Source organism: Cavenderia fasciculata (assembly GCF_000203815.1).
Source record: "Cavenderia fasciculata unplaced genomic scaffold Scf_ET2XIPL01COFD4-5, whole genome shotgun sequence".
NCBI classification, from domain to species: domain Eukaryota; phylum Evosea; class Eumycetozoa; order Acytosteliales; family Cavenderiaceae; genus Cavenderia; species Cavenderia fasciculata.
In genome coordinates this window covers 1,469,387-1,486,348 of record NW_004457695.1, presented here as the reverse complement: position 1 = coordinate 1,486,348, position 16,962 = coordinate 1,469,387, and the positions used below count along the sequence as shown (strand labels likewise).

Here is a 16,962-nt window from a genome sequence, read left to right as displayed (position 1 = left end):
TGAGTATGGTATCAAGGGTATGCTGGCCGACGGCAAAAAGGCAATGACGCGAATCTACGTCAACAACTTTAAAGACAATGGACGACAGGATGTACTCGATCAACTGCTCGGCATCCACGCGACCAAATCAATTAGCGAGGGTGGCGCAGACGACCGTATTCGTAAGCAGGTTGCAGACCGCAAACAAGAGTACTCGCAAAAGGAATACAAGAATGTGTTTATTGGCACGTACAACGTGGGCGGTGTACCAAGCCGCGAATTCAACCTCGACTCTTGGCTCAGCATCGGCAACTATCCGTCGCCCGATCTCTACGTACTCGGTATTCAAGAGGTGGTAGAGTTGACAGCTCAGCAGATTATCGCCACGGGATCACAAATCAAGCAGTGGGAAGAGACGATTCAAAGCTCGTTGGAACGTGTCAATCCAAAAGTGCGATACGTACAACTGCAGAGCAACCAATTGGTCGGCTTGATGATGTGTATCTATGTGCGCGAGGATATAGTCCAGTCTTTTAGAGAGGTGCAGTCGCAGATCATCAAGGTCGGGCTCCAAGGTCTCGCCGGTAACAAGGGTGGCATCGGTGTCCGACTCTTGCTCAACGACACCTCCTTTACCTTTGTCACTGCGCATTTTGCAGCTGGACATGGGAATGTCGAAGACCGTATCAGCGACTACAAAGATATCAACGAACAGGCGCGGTTTGGACGTCAGAGCCAGTACCGTATCGAGTCGTCCGACTACTCGTTTTGGTTTGGTGATTTCAACTTTAGAATCGATCTTGCCGACGATGATATTCGTCGTAGTGTCATCAACAACAACTATGCCCTCCTATACAACAACGATCAGCTCAAAAAGAACATGGAGCTCGGCAACGTCTTTAAAGGATATAAAGAGGACAACATCCTCTTTGCACCAACCTACAAGTACGATTTCAAGTCTAAAAACTATGACACCTCACCCAAACAACGTGCACCTGCCTGGACCGACCGTATTCTCTGGCGCAACCAAAAGGACCACGACCTCCGCCAACTCTACTACAACCACGCCGAAATACTCGAGAGTGACCACAGACCCGTCAGCACCTACCTCCAACTTCAAGTACTCAAAGTCGACAAGGAAAAGGAACGTCAACTTCGTCATCAACTCTACGAACAACAAGACAAAATCAATGTTGTAGATGGTGCAAATTTAACTAAAAGCCTAAGTGCTCTTGCTATCAATCAACAACAACAACAAAACAAACAACCATTAGTTCAATCTCATTCAATGCATTCAATTGATACTTACAATGGAAATAATAATAATGGAGTAGGAGTAGGTAATCCAATTGTTGTTTCAAGTCATTCATCACAACCACAATCAATGATTCCACCTCAAGTACCACAACGAAGAGGTAGTCGACCATTACCACTTGTTCCAATCGATCAAATTGTTGCACCAAATACAAATACTAATAATCAACAACAAAGAGTTAATAGTTTATCTCCATCAAAGAATTTGATAGATGTTGATTTTGGAAGTAATCATTCTTCGACAACTCCAAACTCTAATCATTCAAGAGCTTCATCACCATCTTATTTTGGTGGAGGAGGAAATGTATCAGGTAGTCATACACCATCACCCTACTCTTCTTCACCTTCTTCACATCAATTTAATAAGCCTCAAATGATGCAACACCAACACCAAGCACCTCAACTAGTCGATGATTTCACAAGTGCTGACTTGTTTTCACACTTTAATAATAATTTACCATCAACTCCATCTGGTCCTGTTATTAATAATAATAATAACAAACCTCATAACCCATATGATAATGTGATCAATGCAAATTTATCATATCCACCTCCAACTCTTGTTCAATCAACTACAACGGTTACGACAACCACCACTTCGTCTTCGTATGGTTCGCCATCTACAGCAGCAGGATTGACACCTGTGAACCCTTTTATCGACAATTCGCCAATGATTCCTATCCAATCAAATGCTTTGCAATCGATGCCATCCTATCATCATCAATACCCTCCTCAACAAATGCAACAACCACCTCCTCCTCCAATCATTTCCATTCAACAACCACCAATGGTATTACTAACTCCCACTCCAAATCCAATTATTTATCAACCTCCTCCTCATCAACAACAATTTAATATGTACCAACAACAACATCAGCAGTATAATAACCTTCCTCCACCAATTGACCCAATTAATATTAATCCAAATTCACAATATCTAATGAATACGCATCAACAACAACAACAACAACAACTACAACAACAACAAAGAGGACATATGTATAACAATGGATTTTAACTAACAACAAAATAAATGAAAAACTATATTATATTATTACCCTTTAGTTATTTGTTATTATTATTACTGTACAAATATTATTATAGTAGGATAGAAGATAGAAAAGATAGATAAAATTAGATGAATATAGATTTATTAAAGGTAGATGACCAATAGAGTATTTTTTACTGTAATAATAATAATATTTTTATTTTTTTTTATTATTAAACGAAATGACAAGGTAGGCAAAGATGGATAAAAAAAAAAAAAAGTAAGGAAAACGATAACCAGTATGACGACTTGGACTGATCAGCTATTGTCGACTATTTTATATTTTTCATCTAGTTTAACTATAAATGATGATGGCACATTAGATTTAAAATTGCCATATAAAGGAATGAACCTTGCTGATGAGTTCTTTAGTTTATTCATTACTTTCCTTACCCTTTTTTTTTTATAGTTAGAATTGATATCCTCTTTTCCTCTAAAGTTATCTTTTTTTTATCTATCTCTCTCTCACTATCTCTATTTTTTTAAATTGAGTTTGATCAATTTTAACATAATCATCATTTTAGATTCAAGACACATTTTTTTTAAAGTAAGAAATCATCATCACCGTCATCATCATTAAAACTATCCAATATATATATTCAAAGGAGGTATCCAATTTATTATAATATTTTTTAATTTATTTTCTTTTTCTTTCTTTTTTTGGGCAAATGGTCAAAAAGAAACAATTTTCTTTTTTTTTTTTCATTTTACAATAACATTATTCTCCTTATTGTATAACTTTAAAAAATGAAAATGACATATTCGACAACTATTGGAACATCAATCAATCGAATAGAATCAAATCGAATCATATCAAAATGGAATTAGATTGTTTAATTCTTTCTTTTTTGCTAACAATGATTTTAAATTTAGGTTTAACTTTTAAAAGCTCGAGGTTGGTTATCGGACCGAGTCTCGACACTTTCAATCAGATTGACATTTAAAATAGAAGACAATATACCCCTTGTCACATCAAATGAATCACAATACAATATATAATAGACTGCTTTTTTAAAATGAACCAAACTTCAACAAAATCATCATCATCCTCTAGTGGTACCCAAACTTCCAATGAAAGTCCTGTCCAAAGACAACACCCTCCTTCATACTCTTATCAACAATCACAACAACATTCACATTCACAACAACAATCACAAAACCAAAATCAACAACAACAATCACAACAACAACAATGCATTAACAATAATAATCAACAACAACAATCTCAACCACAACATAAACAACATAAACCTCATCATCAACAACAACAACAACAACAACAACCACCACCACCACCACAACCAAACAGTGTAGTGACCAGCCCAGATCCTACATCGACAACATCTCCTCCTATTTTGGATCCAGAACCAAATTCGCCAAATTTCCACAATCATCCAACTTGTAGTAATACCAATATCAATATATGTGGTGGAGACTGTCAAGACATTGTAAATGAAATTCAAAATGGTCATGTTGGTCCAAGAGGTTCTGGAAAGATTTTTATTGGTGGATTATCAAAATTAACTACTAGTGGTAATATACATATATTAGAATCTTTATAATAATAATAATAGTAATAATTCTTATTAATTTTTTTATATTATAGAAATGTTAAGAAAATATTTTCAAAGTTTTGGTGAAATTAATGAATCATTGGTAATTAAAAGCAATGAAAAGAATATTAAAAGTAGAGGATTTGGATTTGTCACCTTTCGAGAACCTGATATTATTGAAGAGATTCTAGAAAAGGAACATATCATTGATGATAAAAGAGTGGAAATTAAAAGAGCAATTCCAAAAGAAGATATCATTGAAGAACCTCCAAAACAAAAATTATTTGTTGGTGGATTACCAAAAAATCTTCCTCTATGTAAATATTAAATCAACAATTATTAATAATTGTTTTATTATATTTTATTAATTTGCTTTTTTTTTTATTTTTTTTTTAGTAACGTTAAAAGAATATTTTTTACAATTTGGAGAAGTAACAGATTGTAAAATGTTGTATGAAAAAAATGGAGTTGGAAAAGGATATGGATTTATTACATTTAGGGATGAAACACTCATCCCTGTGGTATTGAGTGATCAAAAACAACATATCATAGCTGGTAAAAGGGTGGATGTTAGATTGGCAGAGAATAAATCGAGATCACCAAAACAAGAATTTGGTCATGCCTTGTCGATTCATCCAATGGCATTGCTGAATCAACCAATGCCTATTCAAACCCATCCATCCCCACAACTCTCGGCTAGTAGCCCATCCATCTCAAATTCAACCTCTCCATCTAGTACATACTCTCCCCCACCTGCTCTTCACCATTCTTCGGAATCATCATCAATGAATAATTCAACCTCTTCATCAAGCTCTACCAATAATAGCAATCATCATAATAATAATAATCATAATAGTGATCAGTCTACACAGACACCAATAACATCGTCAGTGCCACCACCTCAACAACATCAAATGTACCAACAATACCCTCCCTATGGATCGTATGGGTACATGACTCCGGACGGCCAGGAATACTATTACTATGGCCAACATCCATCACATCCCCCATCAGCTCGTATTCTTCCGGCCGGATCCTACTACCCCAACAACTATGTAATGTACCCTCCCTACAATATCTACCCATCCCCTGTTCCACCCCCTCCCAATGGAGGATACTATTATCAAATGGCCCACTCCCCTCCCCAACAACAACAACATCAATTGCAACCCCAACAACAGCAATCGCAATCGTCACAACAATCCCAGCAATCACAACAACAGTCTCAACAACAATCACAACAGCAACAACAATATTCACAAAAGAATAATCATGGCCAACCACAAAACCAAAACCAAACATACTATCAATATAATTCTAGATATTATAATCAAAATCCTAGGTATTCACATCATCAACAACAACAACAACAGCAACAACCGGGTCATCATCATCATCATCATCAACAACAACAACAACAACATAATAATAATAATAATAATAGTAATATTAATAATAACAATAATAATAATAATGTTATTAATAATACTAATAATAATAATAGAACCCAAACTCAAGAATCAACAACAAGCAATATCAAGAAAAAGACTCCACAAGGTGAATCACCAAGTTTGACATCAACATCAACCAGTACCACCCAACAACAACAAAACAACCCAAGTAAACAAAGTCCAAATAATAATAATAATAATAATAATAACAATAACAATAATGATGTTAATGTAGAAATCAAACCACCCAACAATTAGATAGATCGAAATCCATTCATTAGTTGTATACAATTATGTATGACCAACATACATACATAATTACCAAAAAATTATAATTTTCAAAAGAAGATATCTTAGAAATACCTCCCTCCCAAAGAAACAAATGATCATTTCCAATTATAGTATAATTGTCAGATAATAATAAATCCAATTCCATTGCAAACATACATTTAAATGTATTCCATTTTACATTATTTCCAATATATATTGGAAAAAGATCGAGGTTATGGTTTTATTTTCTAAAAAAAAAAGAAAAGAGGAATGATGATTCAATCATCATTTCCAAATTAAAGTTGAATCTACATTGAGGTATTATGTTGTTTTGTTATAGGTTGAAAGAGAAAGAATAAATTATATATATCGAGGAGAAAAGAGGATTGAGAAATAATAATCGATTATACCAATCCAACCATTATTTACGCAAGTTTTGCTTAGCACCAGAATCTTTTTTCTAAAATGATAATAAATAGTATTAGTTTAGTTTCAATACTGATTGGTATGTTTGTTTCAGAGTTTGTTGTTACCTTTGTAACTGGAGTTAAGATTTCTTCCAAAGTTGTTTCATTTTCAGGTAACTTTTTAATATCTTCAATTTTCAATGTATTCTTTTTCATTTGGATGGTATCGATAATTCCACTTAGATCCATTGTCTGTGTAAAGATTGATTGTTCAAATCCATTAACTAAAAACAAGAAGAGTCTAAGTTAATGTATTCAATTCTATCTATCTAATCTGTCTCTTTCTCTATCTTACAATATTTAACTTTGATTTCAGGTTCACATTCTTGTTCTGTCAATACATATTCAATTTTACAATCTGGTGATAATTTTTTAACTCTACTATTTGCTGTCAATGGCATAAATGATCTAGATGCAATATAATCAATAGATTAGGTCTTTTTTGTCTATCTTTCTTCAATTTTATCTCTTCTCTCTTCTATTCCTTTTACCTAATTGATTTGTTTAAAACACCACCTGGGAAAAACTTAAAGGTGATAGCTTTAAGGTTGAATAATATATTTAATTTCTCTCTCATTTCTCTCTACTCTTTCTTCTTCTTTTGATTGAAAACTATATAGAAACTATGATCTGCAGATAGTGCTTTTTCATTCATTGTGATCTTTGGACGAATGAAGAAACGAAAAAAAAAGAAAAAATAAAAAAACTCAAAAATTGGAGAAAAGGTTTTGTACTAAAAGTATCTGAGTACCTCACTCTTGTTTATTTTTACTCTTTGCTTCTTCTTTCAATTAGTTACACAGAGAATATTATATTCTTTGTTTTATGTGTGTGAATGAAATGAAGAAGATATTACCATCATCATTATCTTCACACTTGTATATATATTATTTAACCTTTATTATAGTCATTATAACAATAGCAAGTCAACATGTATTAGTAGTAAACGGAGACTTTTCAACAGACTTTTTTAAACCAGTCTTTACAAATGCACCAAAGTTCTCATCCTCTCAACTATACTCTCTCAATGATATAGGATTTAATAACTATAATGGTACCATTGTAGCTTTTGGTGATTTTAATGCTGACAAGTAGTATGTACAGAGATATATTTATATAAATATAAAATGACACGTGTCATCTAATCTATCTCTTTTTCTCTCTAACTCTATTTCTTCTTCTTCTTTTTTTTTATTTTTACTTTATTTTTTAATAGTTTAGATATATTTTTCTTGTATGAAAATCAAACAACATTACAAATCTTTTTATGGAATATAGAAGGATGGAGATATGATGCATCAGATGATTTGGTAATATCTCTAACAGAAAATGAAACCATAACGAATGTAATTGCTAGTGATTTTAGTTATGAAGGTACTTTAGATATTATCATTCAAGGACAATCAAACTCTGTCGACATTGGCACACCATTCCTATCTCTATATATTGGTCATTACGATTCGATCGACCCCGATCCCACCGTTCTACCACCTTCACTTACACAAGTACTTGCTTTGGACTTTAACAATGATCTTCATGTCGATCTATTTGGTGCCTCTGAGGGGTTTGACAGAACACTATGGCTCAACATAGACGACGCACTCACTCCTCGTGCAATGCCAGTCAACTCTACCATTGCACCTTCACTTTTACCACTTTCACTCTACCATTCTCACAGTTTTGCCGATATCAACGGTGATTGTTTGGCCGATCTTTTTGTTGTCACTGGATCATCGGAAGATGACAATCTTCAAGGTGAAATTTGGATCAATGAAAAAGAAAATGGTTTCACCTTGTTTCAAATTTTACCTTTACCTCAAGGTGCAGGTCAAGTTACTTTTACTGATTTTGGTATGAAAAAAAAAAGAAACAAAAGTATTTTTTTTAGTATTAATTTTTTTATTTTTTCTATTAGATGGAGATGGAGATTTAGATATATTATTCCCAGTTTGTTGGCCAATGGAAAATTGTACTATAGTCAATACAATTTATTTAGTTTATAATTATCAAAAAACAGTTTGTCCTAGTTCATTATTTTCAAATTCAAATTGTCGTCCACAAAATCAACTATGTCAAGCTGATAATTCATTTTATTTTTCAAATTCTAAAATTCCTGATGGTGTATGTACAAAATAGTAGATAGATAGGATAGATAAATAACACTATAATATATATTAATCTTTTTATTTTTTTTCTAGAAAACATTAATAATACCAAATGAATTATTTAATGGAAATATATTATATTCAAATATTGAACAAAGTATACCATTGATTATACATGTTGGAGATTATAATATTGATGGATACCCAGATATATTGATAGCATTTACCAATAGCAGTGGAACATCACATTTGGAGTTGTGGGAGAATGTAGGATGTACCGACCAAATTTGTGGTACTGGAGTGGGAGGTCGTGGATTTTCGGCCGTCAACGACGGCACTGATGCATTGGTACAAATCAATAACGCCGTCATGGGAGTGTTTGTCGATTTGGGAGAGGATGGAATTGCCGATTTCTTGGTCATGACCTTTGACCCTGTGACACGAGTCAAGGGCATTAGAGCAGTGTTTAACAATTTCTACAACGACGCCTTCTTTTTCAAGACATTGGGATTGAACGGCGTGTGCACAACCATGTGTCCAACGGGAGACAAGTTCCCATCGCCCAAGCCCTATGGCGTCAACTTCCCAGGTGGCACCTTTAAATTTATCTATAGCGACATTTCTGGCAAGACACATATGCAAATCGGCGCACAAATGTATCAATCTTCACATAGTTCACTTTTGACACCCTACAACATGTTTGGTCTAGGTAGGACCAGCAACTATATCGATCAAATCTTTTACGGTGTCACACTCAACCAAAGCACTCACTACAACAACTGGGTTGGCACAATCCCCAACAGCCAAGTTGTTGCCATCCCCTATCGTCCGTCGGATCCAACCACATGGACACTCGAACTCTTTATAAACCCGAGTGGTATCTTTTTCTGGGTGCTCTTGGCTTTCTTGGTCACTCTTATCATCTTGTCTGTTACTTCTTTCCTACTTTACAAACGTGAAAAGAATCAAGATGAAAAGGCAAAACAAGAACAAGCCCATTTATTCTCTTTTAATGCTCTTTAAAAATAAATAATAAAAAAGTAAAAATTAAAAAGTAAAATGGAATGTACTTATGTTGGAAATTATTTGATTGGTTTGGAGCTGATGATCAAAATTATTTTATTTATTTATTGATTTATTTTTCGGGTTTAACGAATTTCCCTAACATACAACTCCCCATAGCTTTCACCATTTGATGCTATTGATCTGTATTTACCATCTTGGTCCAGGGCATAGTAGAAATGGATAAATTTATCTTTTTGGGGTTGGTCTTTTAGTCCTTTTAACCACACTGCTTTTCCCATGTGAAACTCTGTTGTCACATCACCCATTATAGACTCTTATTCCGTCATTCCATGTTGATACGATCAACTGATGGATAGTTTTGGAGTTGTAAGTATAACCATATTCATACAAAGTGGGTGGATATAGCTTCATGATTGCTTCAATGTCATATGTAGCACCCACCAGTTGCCATCCTTTCTTTTGTTCCAACATATGATTCGCCACTTGTCTTTGAATATTATCATTCATTTGTTTGGTCAACATTTTGTTTGTGTCTAACAATTGTTGAAGATTTTCATTCATTTTAAGGTAGCTCAACATCATAAATCCCATTACCAGAACAAAAAGGATCATTCCAATTGCTGTTAAAGATATAAAAACAATTTTACTATAAAAGAAAATTAGATCAGCTTTGTTTTTAAATATTTTTTCCAAAAGAATACTTTTTTAATTCATAGACATACCTGATGTGGTATTTCTTTTTTTCATCTTGTGGAGTGTTTGGACAATTATTCATAGTCTTGGGAGTAATTAAATCAACCAGTTTATATTTTTTATCCACTAGATATAAATAAGAGTAAAAGAATACAATGGATTAAAGAGTTAGATTCAACAATGAATTGCTAATTGATTTATCATCCGATACCTTACCCATGATACTATTATCTATGAATTAAATTATAGAAAGATAAATAAAGTAAAAAACCAGTCAGTACTACTTTTGTATACAGATACACAACAAATAAGATTTAAATATTTGAGTCTATGATAGATTCACAAGGGAGGGAGAGGAGGGTGGTTTTCCTACATTTGTGGGAATGATTTTGATTGAATCAATACATGGATTATGATTTGATTCTATTTTTTTTTTTTTATGTGATTCTTTTAATTTATTTAATAATAAGAACCAATAGTTTTTGGAGGGGGTTTATAAGTAAATCTAGTACCAAAGAGATCAGTAGCATTTTGCATTTTGGGAGCAGAGGTGGCATTTTTTGATTTGAGAGGAGACCAAACCTCGAGTTCCATAATTTTAAAGTCGGTGGTCGATGCCAAAGGTTCATTGTCAAATGTAGCACAACGATTACTACTTCCATAGAATAGGTCTTCATCAATCCACAATCCAACACCTTTACCACCACTACCCATTGATACAAATGCCTCTTTGGTTGACAACATAAAATCATCATTCTTTCGAGTCCATGAAAACTTGTTTCTATTTGCGTGGTCGTTGATTTTGAATAGGAAAGTTTCTCCACTTCCATAGTGAATCTTCTTTTCAGTGTTCCAAGGATCGGCTGTATAGGCTCCAAATACTTGGCCACGGTCGTCTTTGATGGCCATGATGCATGGTGAACGATTATAAAGTCGTGAAAAAAATGTTTTGATGCTTATACCGTGTTTGTTGGTCGAGTAGATCATTTCAAACACATCATCATTGTGTCGAAGCGGTAAAAAGCTTTGTAACCATAGAATATCGTCTGAAGATAAAATATCGGAAGAGGTTTTGAAATTGTTTTTGGTTGGTTTGTGTGTTGGTGTATTATTTTCCAATGTAGTTGTCAATGCCTGACTTGTAAGTCCATAGTCATCTTCTACTATTCTTTCAAGATTCCCTGTACTACCATTACTACTATCACCACTACCAAATTCATCCTCTTCATCAACCAAATAGAAATCACTATCGGTCAATGATTTTTGTCCCGTTCCTCTATTTGGTGTCGTTGTAGTTGTTGTCGTTGATGTTGAATCATTATTTTTGTTTGATGATTCTTTATAAACTTGATCTGCAATATCTTGACTTTCTGTTATTAATCTAATTATACTATTTGTTATTTGTGGTACTCTAAATAAAAAAAAAAAGAAAAGAAAAAACAAATTAATATTAATTAAATCTCTATTTTTTCATTGTTCTTTTACTTACTCATCCATTGGAAAATAAAAAGATATTAATTCTGAAGGCTCTTTACCTTGAGATAATATATTAACTTGACTAAATTTTTTAAAAGCTTTAGAGTTTGGTATTTGTTTACATTCATAAATTGAAATGGTATCTACAGAAAAACTAAAATTATCATGTACCTTTGATAAATGTTTTAAATTACCATCTCTAACATATTTTTGAATAAATGATATTTTTTGAAGATTTAAATGTAATTCTCCTTCAACCTAGAAAGAAATTAAAAATTAATAAATAAATAATCCTTTCTTTTCTTTTTTTTTTTCTACTTTCTGTTACAACATACAAAATATTTATCATTTGGTTGATAATAAACTAAAGGAATAAACAACTTTTCTTCTGAAGAAAGTTGACTTTGAAGTTGAGATTGAATGATGGATTCACGAACCAATGATTTGATTGAACTTGCAATGGTCGATACTCTTTCCTTTTGGATCTGTGGCGTGTCCGACGGTGAAAAAGTCATCATGGTCCATGATGGTTGGCTGTGTCGGCTAATCTTGAGAGAGTATTGACCGGGTGAAGTTCGATTGTCGCTTAAAAGTATATCGTCTTGTGATGTTGTAAAATCCGTTGAAGAAAGTGATGCAGAGGTTGGTGATGATGAAAGTGGGTTGGTCAGAGTTGGTATTTGTTTCTTTTTCTTGTGTGATCCCGATGAATGAAGATATCCAGTTTGAATTTTACTTATTTCACTCAAATTACAACTACCAATTAATTCAATTTCATCTTCCTGTTGTTTAGAAGAAGAAGAAGAAGAAGAAGAAGAAGTTTGTTTTTTGTTGTTATCTTTTGTTGAAGAGGTGGTGGAAGAATCCGATTGAACTCTTGAAACTAAAAATATTTGTTGATTACTCAATAATAATGCAATTGGTCTTGAACTATAAGTTCTTATTTTAGAGTTTGCATGACTAATTGTATTACTATTCGATAAGAGTAACAATGAAAAGCCTGTTACAAAACTTTGATCACTCGGTATCACCTTTCTACATTTATAAATGTCTGCTTCATCCTTAAAGATATAAAGAGATCAAGTGCAATGTGTTAATGACAATAATAAATATATAGAATCCAATCAACTTTAGGTTTACTACTTACGAGTATGCCAACCATTCTGGAATCAAGTCTTGAGAGTAGTTGTGAATTTGATTCCAAAGTAGTCGATAAATTGTAATAGTCCTCTATTTTTGTCTATACTATTTGATTTCTCTTTAAGAATAAAAGAGAAATCCCGATATTAACAAGTATTGTAGCTAGTAGTAGTAGCGTAGGAGTGTATAGAGTAGTTGAATTGATGTGTCGTTTTTGATGTTACAAAAAAGAAATTAATATAAAAAAATAGATATTGTAAATATATTTTGTAGTATTAATGTGTGGTGTGTTGTGTGATGTGTGTATGTCTGTCTGTCTATTTGTTGTTAGTTTATTATAATTTTAATTCTCCTCTTTTTCTACTACTATTTGTTGTTTGTTATACTATTGTTGTTGTTGTTGTTGTTGTTGTTGTTGTTGTTGTTGTTGTTGTTGTAAATGTCTGAAACAAACTTTAAATTGAACATGTATAAATAAATAAATAAATAATATGTATGTGTATGTGTATGTGTATATGTGTATGTGTAATCAATATATATTAAAACAAATCTACAAATAAGGTAAAAAGAACCTTCCTCTTCTTTTTAAACAAGCGTAGTAGTGAATGAATGAATTGTTCAAAAGAAAATAAAATTTAATTCAAAATCTGCTTTTGTCCCTGGTCTGGAATGGGTAACAAGACAAGGGAAGGGGTTCTTCCTTTTGATCTAAGATTGGTGTATACCCCCGTCCATAAATTCCGACTTTACCATGCATGACTACAATTATTATTGTGTGTGTGAGTAGAAATAGTTAAATTGATCGTTGGTTGGTCGGCTTGTCATGTCTTTAAAGAGTAATGAGGAATGACAATGAAATTACATAATCATCAGAATTGGTCAAAAGGTCTAAAACCGACAATTCCGCAAAGCTGCGATTGGGTGTCGGGTTTGATTTTTTGTTTTGGTTGGTTTGCACCCATCAACTAAATCAAAGGAGAGCCTAACGATAAACATAAATCCCTTTCAATGGGTTTCGATCATATGATGGTATGCCTTTGTGTGAGTTGAGTGATTGATTGTTGGATTGGGTTGGGGTTGTTGTTGGATGGAAAATAGATTCCAAAGAGGAGAGGAAAATGAAAGGGGGTATTTTTTATAAATACTCTATTAATATTGTAGAGTAGTGATAATTATAAATATCAACAAATATATAAATATAATATACTATTATTAAAAATGTCAAAGTATTCTTTAAAATTTTCTTTTAGTCAAGCTGGATTAGCAGCTTTGAAATCGGCAGATGAAAAAGTATGCATTGTTAAATCAGTTAATAACAAGGTGTCTAATGTTGTATGGATATCATTCAAACCATTCCTGAACAACAGTGTCGAGTGGAATGAGGGGACTTATGGTCTCTATGCTAGTGGTTCTCAAATCCAAGGTGGTGCCACCATTTCACGTCTATCGACCATTCCATCGGTATCAAAGGGACACCAATACCCATTCAACGACTCTGGATTCTTTGACCAAGCCAATGAGGTGGCGGCCAAGGGGTACTCGATTGTCAACCATTACGAAGAGGCACTTACCTTTGGATTGACGCAAACTGCAACGGTCAACGGTAAACTAGTCGACAGTGAGTTGAACGCGACCACTGTATTACGTAACCAATCGGTAGACTATACACCCATCGTAACTCTATCGGTCTATGTATCATCTGTCCAAAACAACGGCTCCATCATTTCAAACGTCAGTGGCGAAGCTCTCACACTTACCTATTCCTCCGACCCCGAGAAATCTGTCTATTTCGATGATATCACCAATTCATTTGTTGAAGGTATTCGACCCTAATAGCTAACAAACTAACAAACTAACAAACTAACAAACTAGTTAGTACTACACTTATCTCTGCAACATGTAATTCAATAAATAAATTAATAAAAAAAAGAATGATTTTTAAATTTTAATTTTCTTCTTTTTGTCTTCTTTTTTTTTTTTTAATATATTTGGGCCTTTATTTCAAAATGAGGAGAAAAAAATTGACAGAATAAATATGGTCCAGAGATTAGAAAAGCAAGTAAGTCCCTACACAACAAGCACAGAATGGCTGTGCCCTGGAAACGTGTTTTGTGCACTGGTTGTGGAAAAAGTTTCAACCGGGATGTTAATTACGTAATATGCTGCTACTTGGTATTTTTAAAGTTTGGAAAAATGGTCACCGTCCGTTAAGATATGGAAAAACAAATTAATTGCCAGGGTAAAAACCGAGGCATCAACTTGTTGTGTAGGGACTTACTTGCTTTTCTAATCTCTGGACCATATTTATTCTGTCCGTGTCGATAGTCGAACTTTTTTGTTGATGACGAAGACGATTGGGTCGAGGCAACTTTTTGAGAGTCCTGACGCGATTCAGTCTCCGAACCGGCAACATCTGACGGTGTCACCTTCCTTGTTCGACATTGACCTACCACCACCTCATTCAAAAGATTGTGCGATTGGAGTTTGTTGTCGAAAGCATCGATGGATTGGAGGAACTCCAACGACTTTTCGTATTCTTTTGAATGAGTTTCTTGCTTTATGAGTGCCAAACGATGCCGGTGGTCACTGCATCGAAGGAAACTATCACCATTGGCTTGTCGACACGCTTCGCTGATAGGTAAGCAGCACTTTTCTTTTCGAAGCTTGAGATGGGCCTTTTCCAATTGAAAATGATCAACAGCAGGATCCTCGTGAGATTCACCGAGGTCGTAATGGTCAAGGTTTTCCCTCTCTTGGTCAAAGAAACACTCAAAATGTTGCTAAAAAGTATAAAGAATAATAGAACGTAATTAATTAATAACATGTTATAAAACGAGAAAAAGAAAGAAAGAAAAAAGAAAATGATTTATAAATACATACATATGATTGTATTGTCTTGAATGTACTGATTCCTTTCAGAATCGTTCATACTTGCATACTTGGTTGGGAAATGATCTTTAAAGAGATCAAGAATGTAGTTGTCAAATTGTTGGTAAAACTCTTTGTTCAACTTTTGCTTTTTGAAAGCAAAGTTCCTCTTCCAAGATAGTACGATTGGATCATTGATGGCTTCGAAATAGATATCGAAATAATCACAATACTTTTCAGCCTAGATTGGAATGTTTGAGGGTTAAGGACATTGACTATATATAAATATATAAATAAAAAAATAATGAATTAATAATTATTTAATAATTAAAATAAAACAAATATTATAAAATGTATACATACACTTGAGAGATGGCAAACAGGATTCAAAACTTTTGATGGCCTTTCCCATATGACAAGAGATTTTCTCTAAAAGAAACTTGGTGTTTCTTTTAACCATAAGAGTATATATTTCATGAAAAAGCATCTACAAAGAAATAAATTAAAATAAATTAAATTAAATTAAATTAGTCACCAATTTGGACACTACTAACCACCACTACTATGGTAATTAAAATAAATTAAAATCTTACAATGAGTAAATTGAATCATTGGATAGATCCTCCAAGAGCAAAGTTTTTTCAAACTCAATGCAAGCTTACTGAAAAGATATAGAATCAATCAAAAACTAACTCTTTTTTTTTTCTTTAGATCAACTAAAAGAAAATCTCACCACTTTTAGATTTGACAGAACTTCGATTGAATGGATGATAAGATATTTTGATCTTATTTTTTCAGTAAGCTTGCATTGTGTTTTGAAAAAAATCTTAACACAATGGAACAGGTGTTCCATTTGACTCAAAGCACTTGTTGTTGGTGGCTATTAGATTGAGAAAAGTTGTTGTTTGATTTCCAATAAAATTGGCCAACTTTCTAATGCTCTGAATTAGTTCGTCGTTTGTTGGTACTGGTGATATTGTTGTTGTTGTTGTTGTTGTTGATGATGATTGGTCATCTGTAGTGTCCATATTGTTGGACGTTGTTGACGATGACGATGACGATGACGATGACGATGACGATGACGATGATGATGACGATGATGATGATGATGATGATGATGATTGGTCATCTGTAATGTCCATAGATTTGAACGTCCAATATGATGATGATGAAGAGTTTGATTTCTTTTTCTTCTTCTTTTTCTTTTGAGTTTCGTTACTCACAATTGTTGAATACTTCATTACGTATGAAGTGTATGATAATTGAGAGTCTGGTAACGATTCACCCTCTTTGAAGATGATTGATGGTCGATTGGCGTTTGGAGCCTTGTTCTTTCCAGCACACGGCGTGGACGTTTGGGAGCCCATAATTATGGGCTGTTAATTCTTTTAGCAATTGTCAGTTTTAGCTGGTGGTGGTTGAGATGTTTGATCACCTACCAAAGATGAGAATTGTTTGACATTAAAAAAGATTAAAAAATAAAAGATAATATATAAATAAATAAATAAATGACTTGAATTGTGTATGTGTATGATAATTACTATCTATCTCTTGTTCATTAAAAAAATTAAA

The 16,962-nt window shown here is 33.4% G+C and overlaps 8 protein-coding genes across 8 annotated transcripts; 4 read left to right on the top strand and 4 right to left on the bottom strand.

The window, feature by feature from the left end:
* Nucleotides 1-43: 43 nt before the first annotated feature.
* Dd5P3 (inositol 5-phosphatase) lies at nt 44-2,921 on the top strand (the record flags this gene model as incomplete). Its single annotated transcript, XM_004355644.1, has 3 exons — nt 44-2,292; nt 2,636-2,712; nt 2,890-2,921. 3 exons carry the CDS (start codon nt 44-46, stop codon nt 2,919-2,921), a joined length of 2,358 nt encoding a protein of 785 aa, XP_004355697.1.
* A 436-nt stretch (nt 2,922-3,357) lies between these two features.
* On the top strand, nt 3,358-5,603 carry DFA_08199 (RNA-binding region RNP-1 domain-containing protein; the record flags this gene model as incomplete). The annotated part of the gene is made up of 3 exons (XM_004355643.1): nt 3,358-3,874; nt 3,948-4,211; nt 4,291-5,603. 3 exons carry the CDS (start codon nt 3,358-3,360, stop codon nt 5,601-5,603), a joined length of 2,094 nt encoding a protein of 697 aa, XP_004355696.1.
* Nucleotides 5,604-5,810: 207 nt separating this feature from the next.
* Nucleotides 5,811-6,659, bottom strand: mrpl53 (ribosomal protein L53; the record flags this gene model as incomplete). Its single annotated transcript, XM_004355642.1, has 5 exons — nt 5,811-5,863; nt 6,045-6,075; nt 6,149-6,306; nt 6,378-6,490; nt 6,574-6,659. The coding sequence occupies 5 exons, from the start codon at nt 6,657-6,659 to the stop codon at nt 5,811-5,813; spliced, it is 441 nt and encodes a 146-aa protein (XP_004355695.1).
* Nucleotides 6,660-6,922: 263 nt separating this feature from the next.
* itfg1 (putative integrin alpha FG-GAP repeat-containing protein) lies at nt 6,923-9,210 on the top strand (the record flags this gene model as incomplete). Its single annotated transcript, XM_004355641.1, has 4 exons — nt 6,923-7,176; nt 7,299-7,933; nt 7,998-8,203; nt 8,281-9,210. The coding sequence occupies 4 exons, from the start codon at nt 6,923-6,925 to the stop codon at nt 9,208-9,210; spliced, it is 2,025 nt and encodes a 674-aa protein (XP_004355694.1).
* A 125-nt stretch (nt 9,211-9,335) lies between these two features.
* On the bottom strand, nt 9,336-9,518 carry DFA_08196 (uncharacterized protein; the record flags this gene model as incomplete). Its single annotated transcript, XM_004355640.1, has 1 exon — nt 9,336-9,518. The coding sequence occupies one exon, from the start codon at nt 9,516-9,518 to the stop codon at nt 9,336-9,338; it is 183 nt and encodes a 60-aa protein (XP_004355693.1).
* Nucleotides 9,519-10,365: 847 nt separating this feature from the next.
* On the bottom strand, nt 10,366-12,544 carry DFA_08195 (TLDc domain-containing protein; the record flags this gene model as incomplete). The annotated part of the gene is made up of 4 exons (XM_004355639.1): nt 10,366-11,317; nt 11,396-11,640; nt 11,718-12,443; nt 12,530-12,544. The coding sequence occupies 4 exons, from the start codon at nt 12,542-12,544 to the stop codon at nt 10,366-10,368; spliced, it is 1,938 nt and encodes a 645-aa protein (XP_004355692.1).
* Nucleotides 12,545-13,740: 1,196 nt separating this feature from the next.
* Nucleotides 13,741-14,355, top strand: DFA_08194 (uncharacterized protein; the record flags this gene model as incomplete). Its single annotated transcript, XM_004355638.1, has 2 exons — nt 13,741-13,748; nt 13,773-14,355. The coding sequence occupies 2 exons, from the start codon at nt 13,741-13,743 to the stop codon at nt 14,353-14,355; spliced, it is 591 nt and encodes a 196-aa protein (XP_004355691.1).
* A 105-nt stretch (nt 14,356-14,460) lies between these two features.
* Nucleotides 14,461-16,757, bottom strand: DFA_08193 (uncharacterized protein; the record flags this gene model as incomplete). The annotated part of the gene is made up of 5 exons (XM_004355637.1): nt 14,461-14,489; nt 14,801-14,890; nt 15,403-15,631; nt 15,848-15,877; nt 16,359-16,757. 5 exons carry the CDS (start codon nt 16,755-16,757, stop codon nt 14,461-14,463), a joined length of 777 nt encoding a protein of 258 aa, XP_004355690.1.
* Between the last annotated feature and the right edge of the window lie 205 nt (nt 16,758-16,962).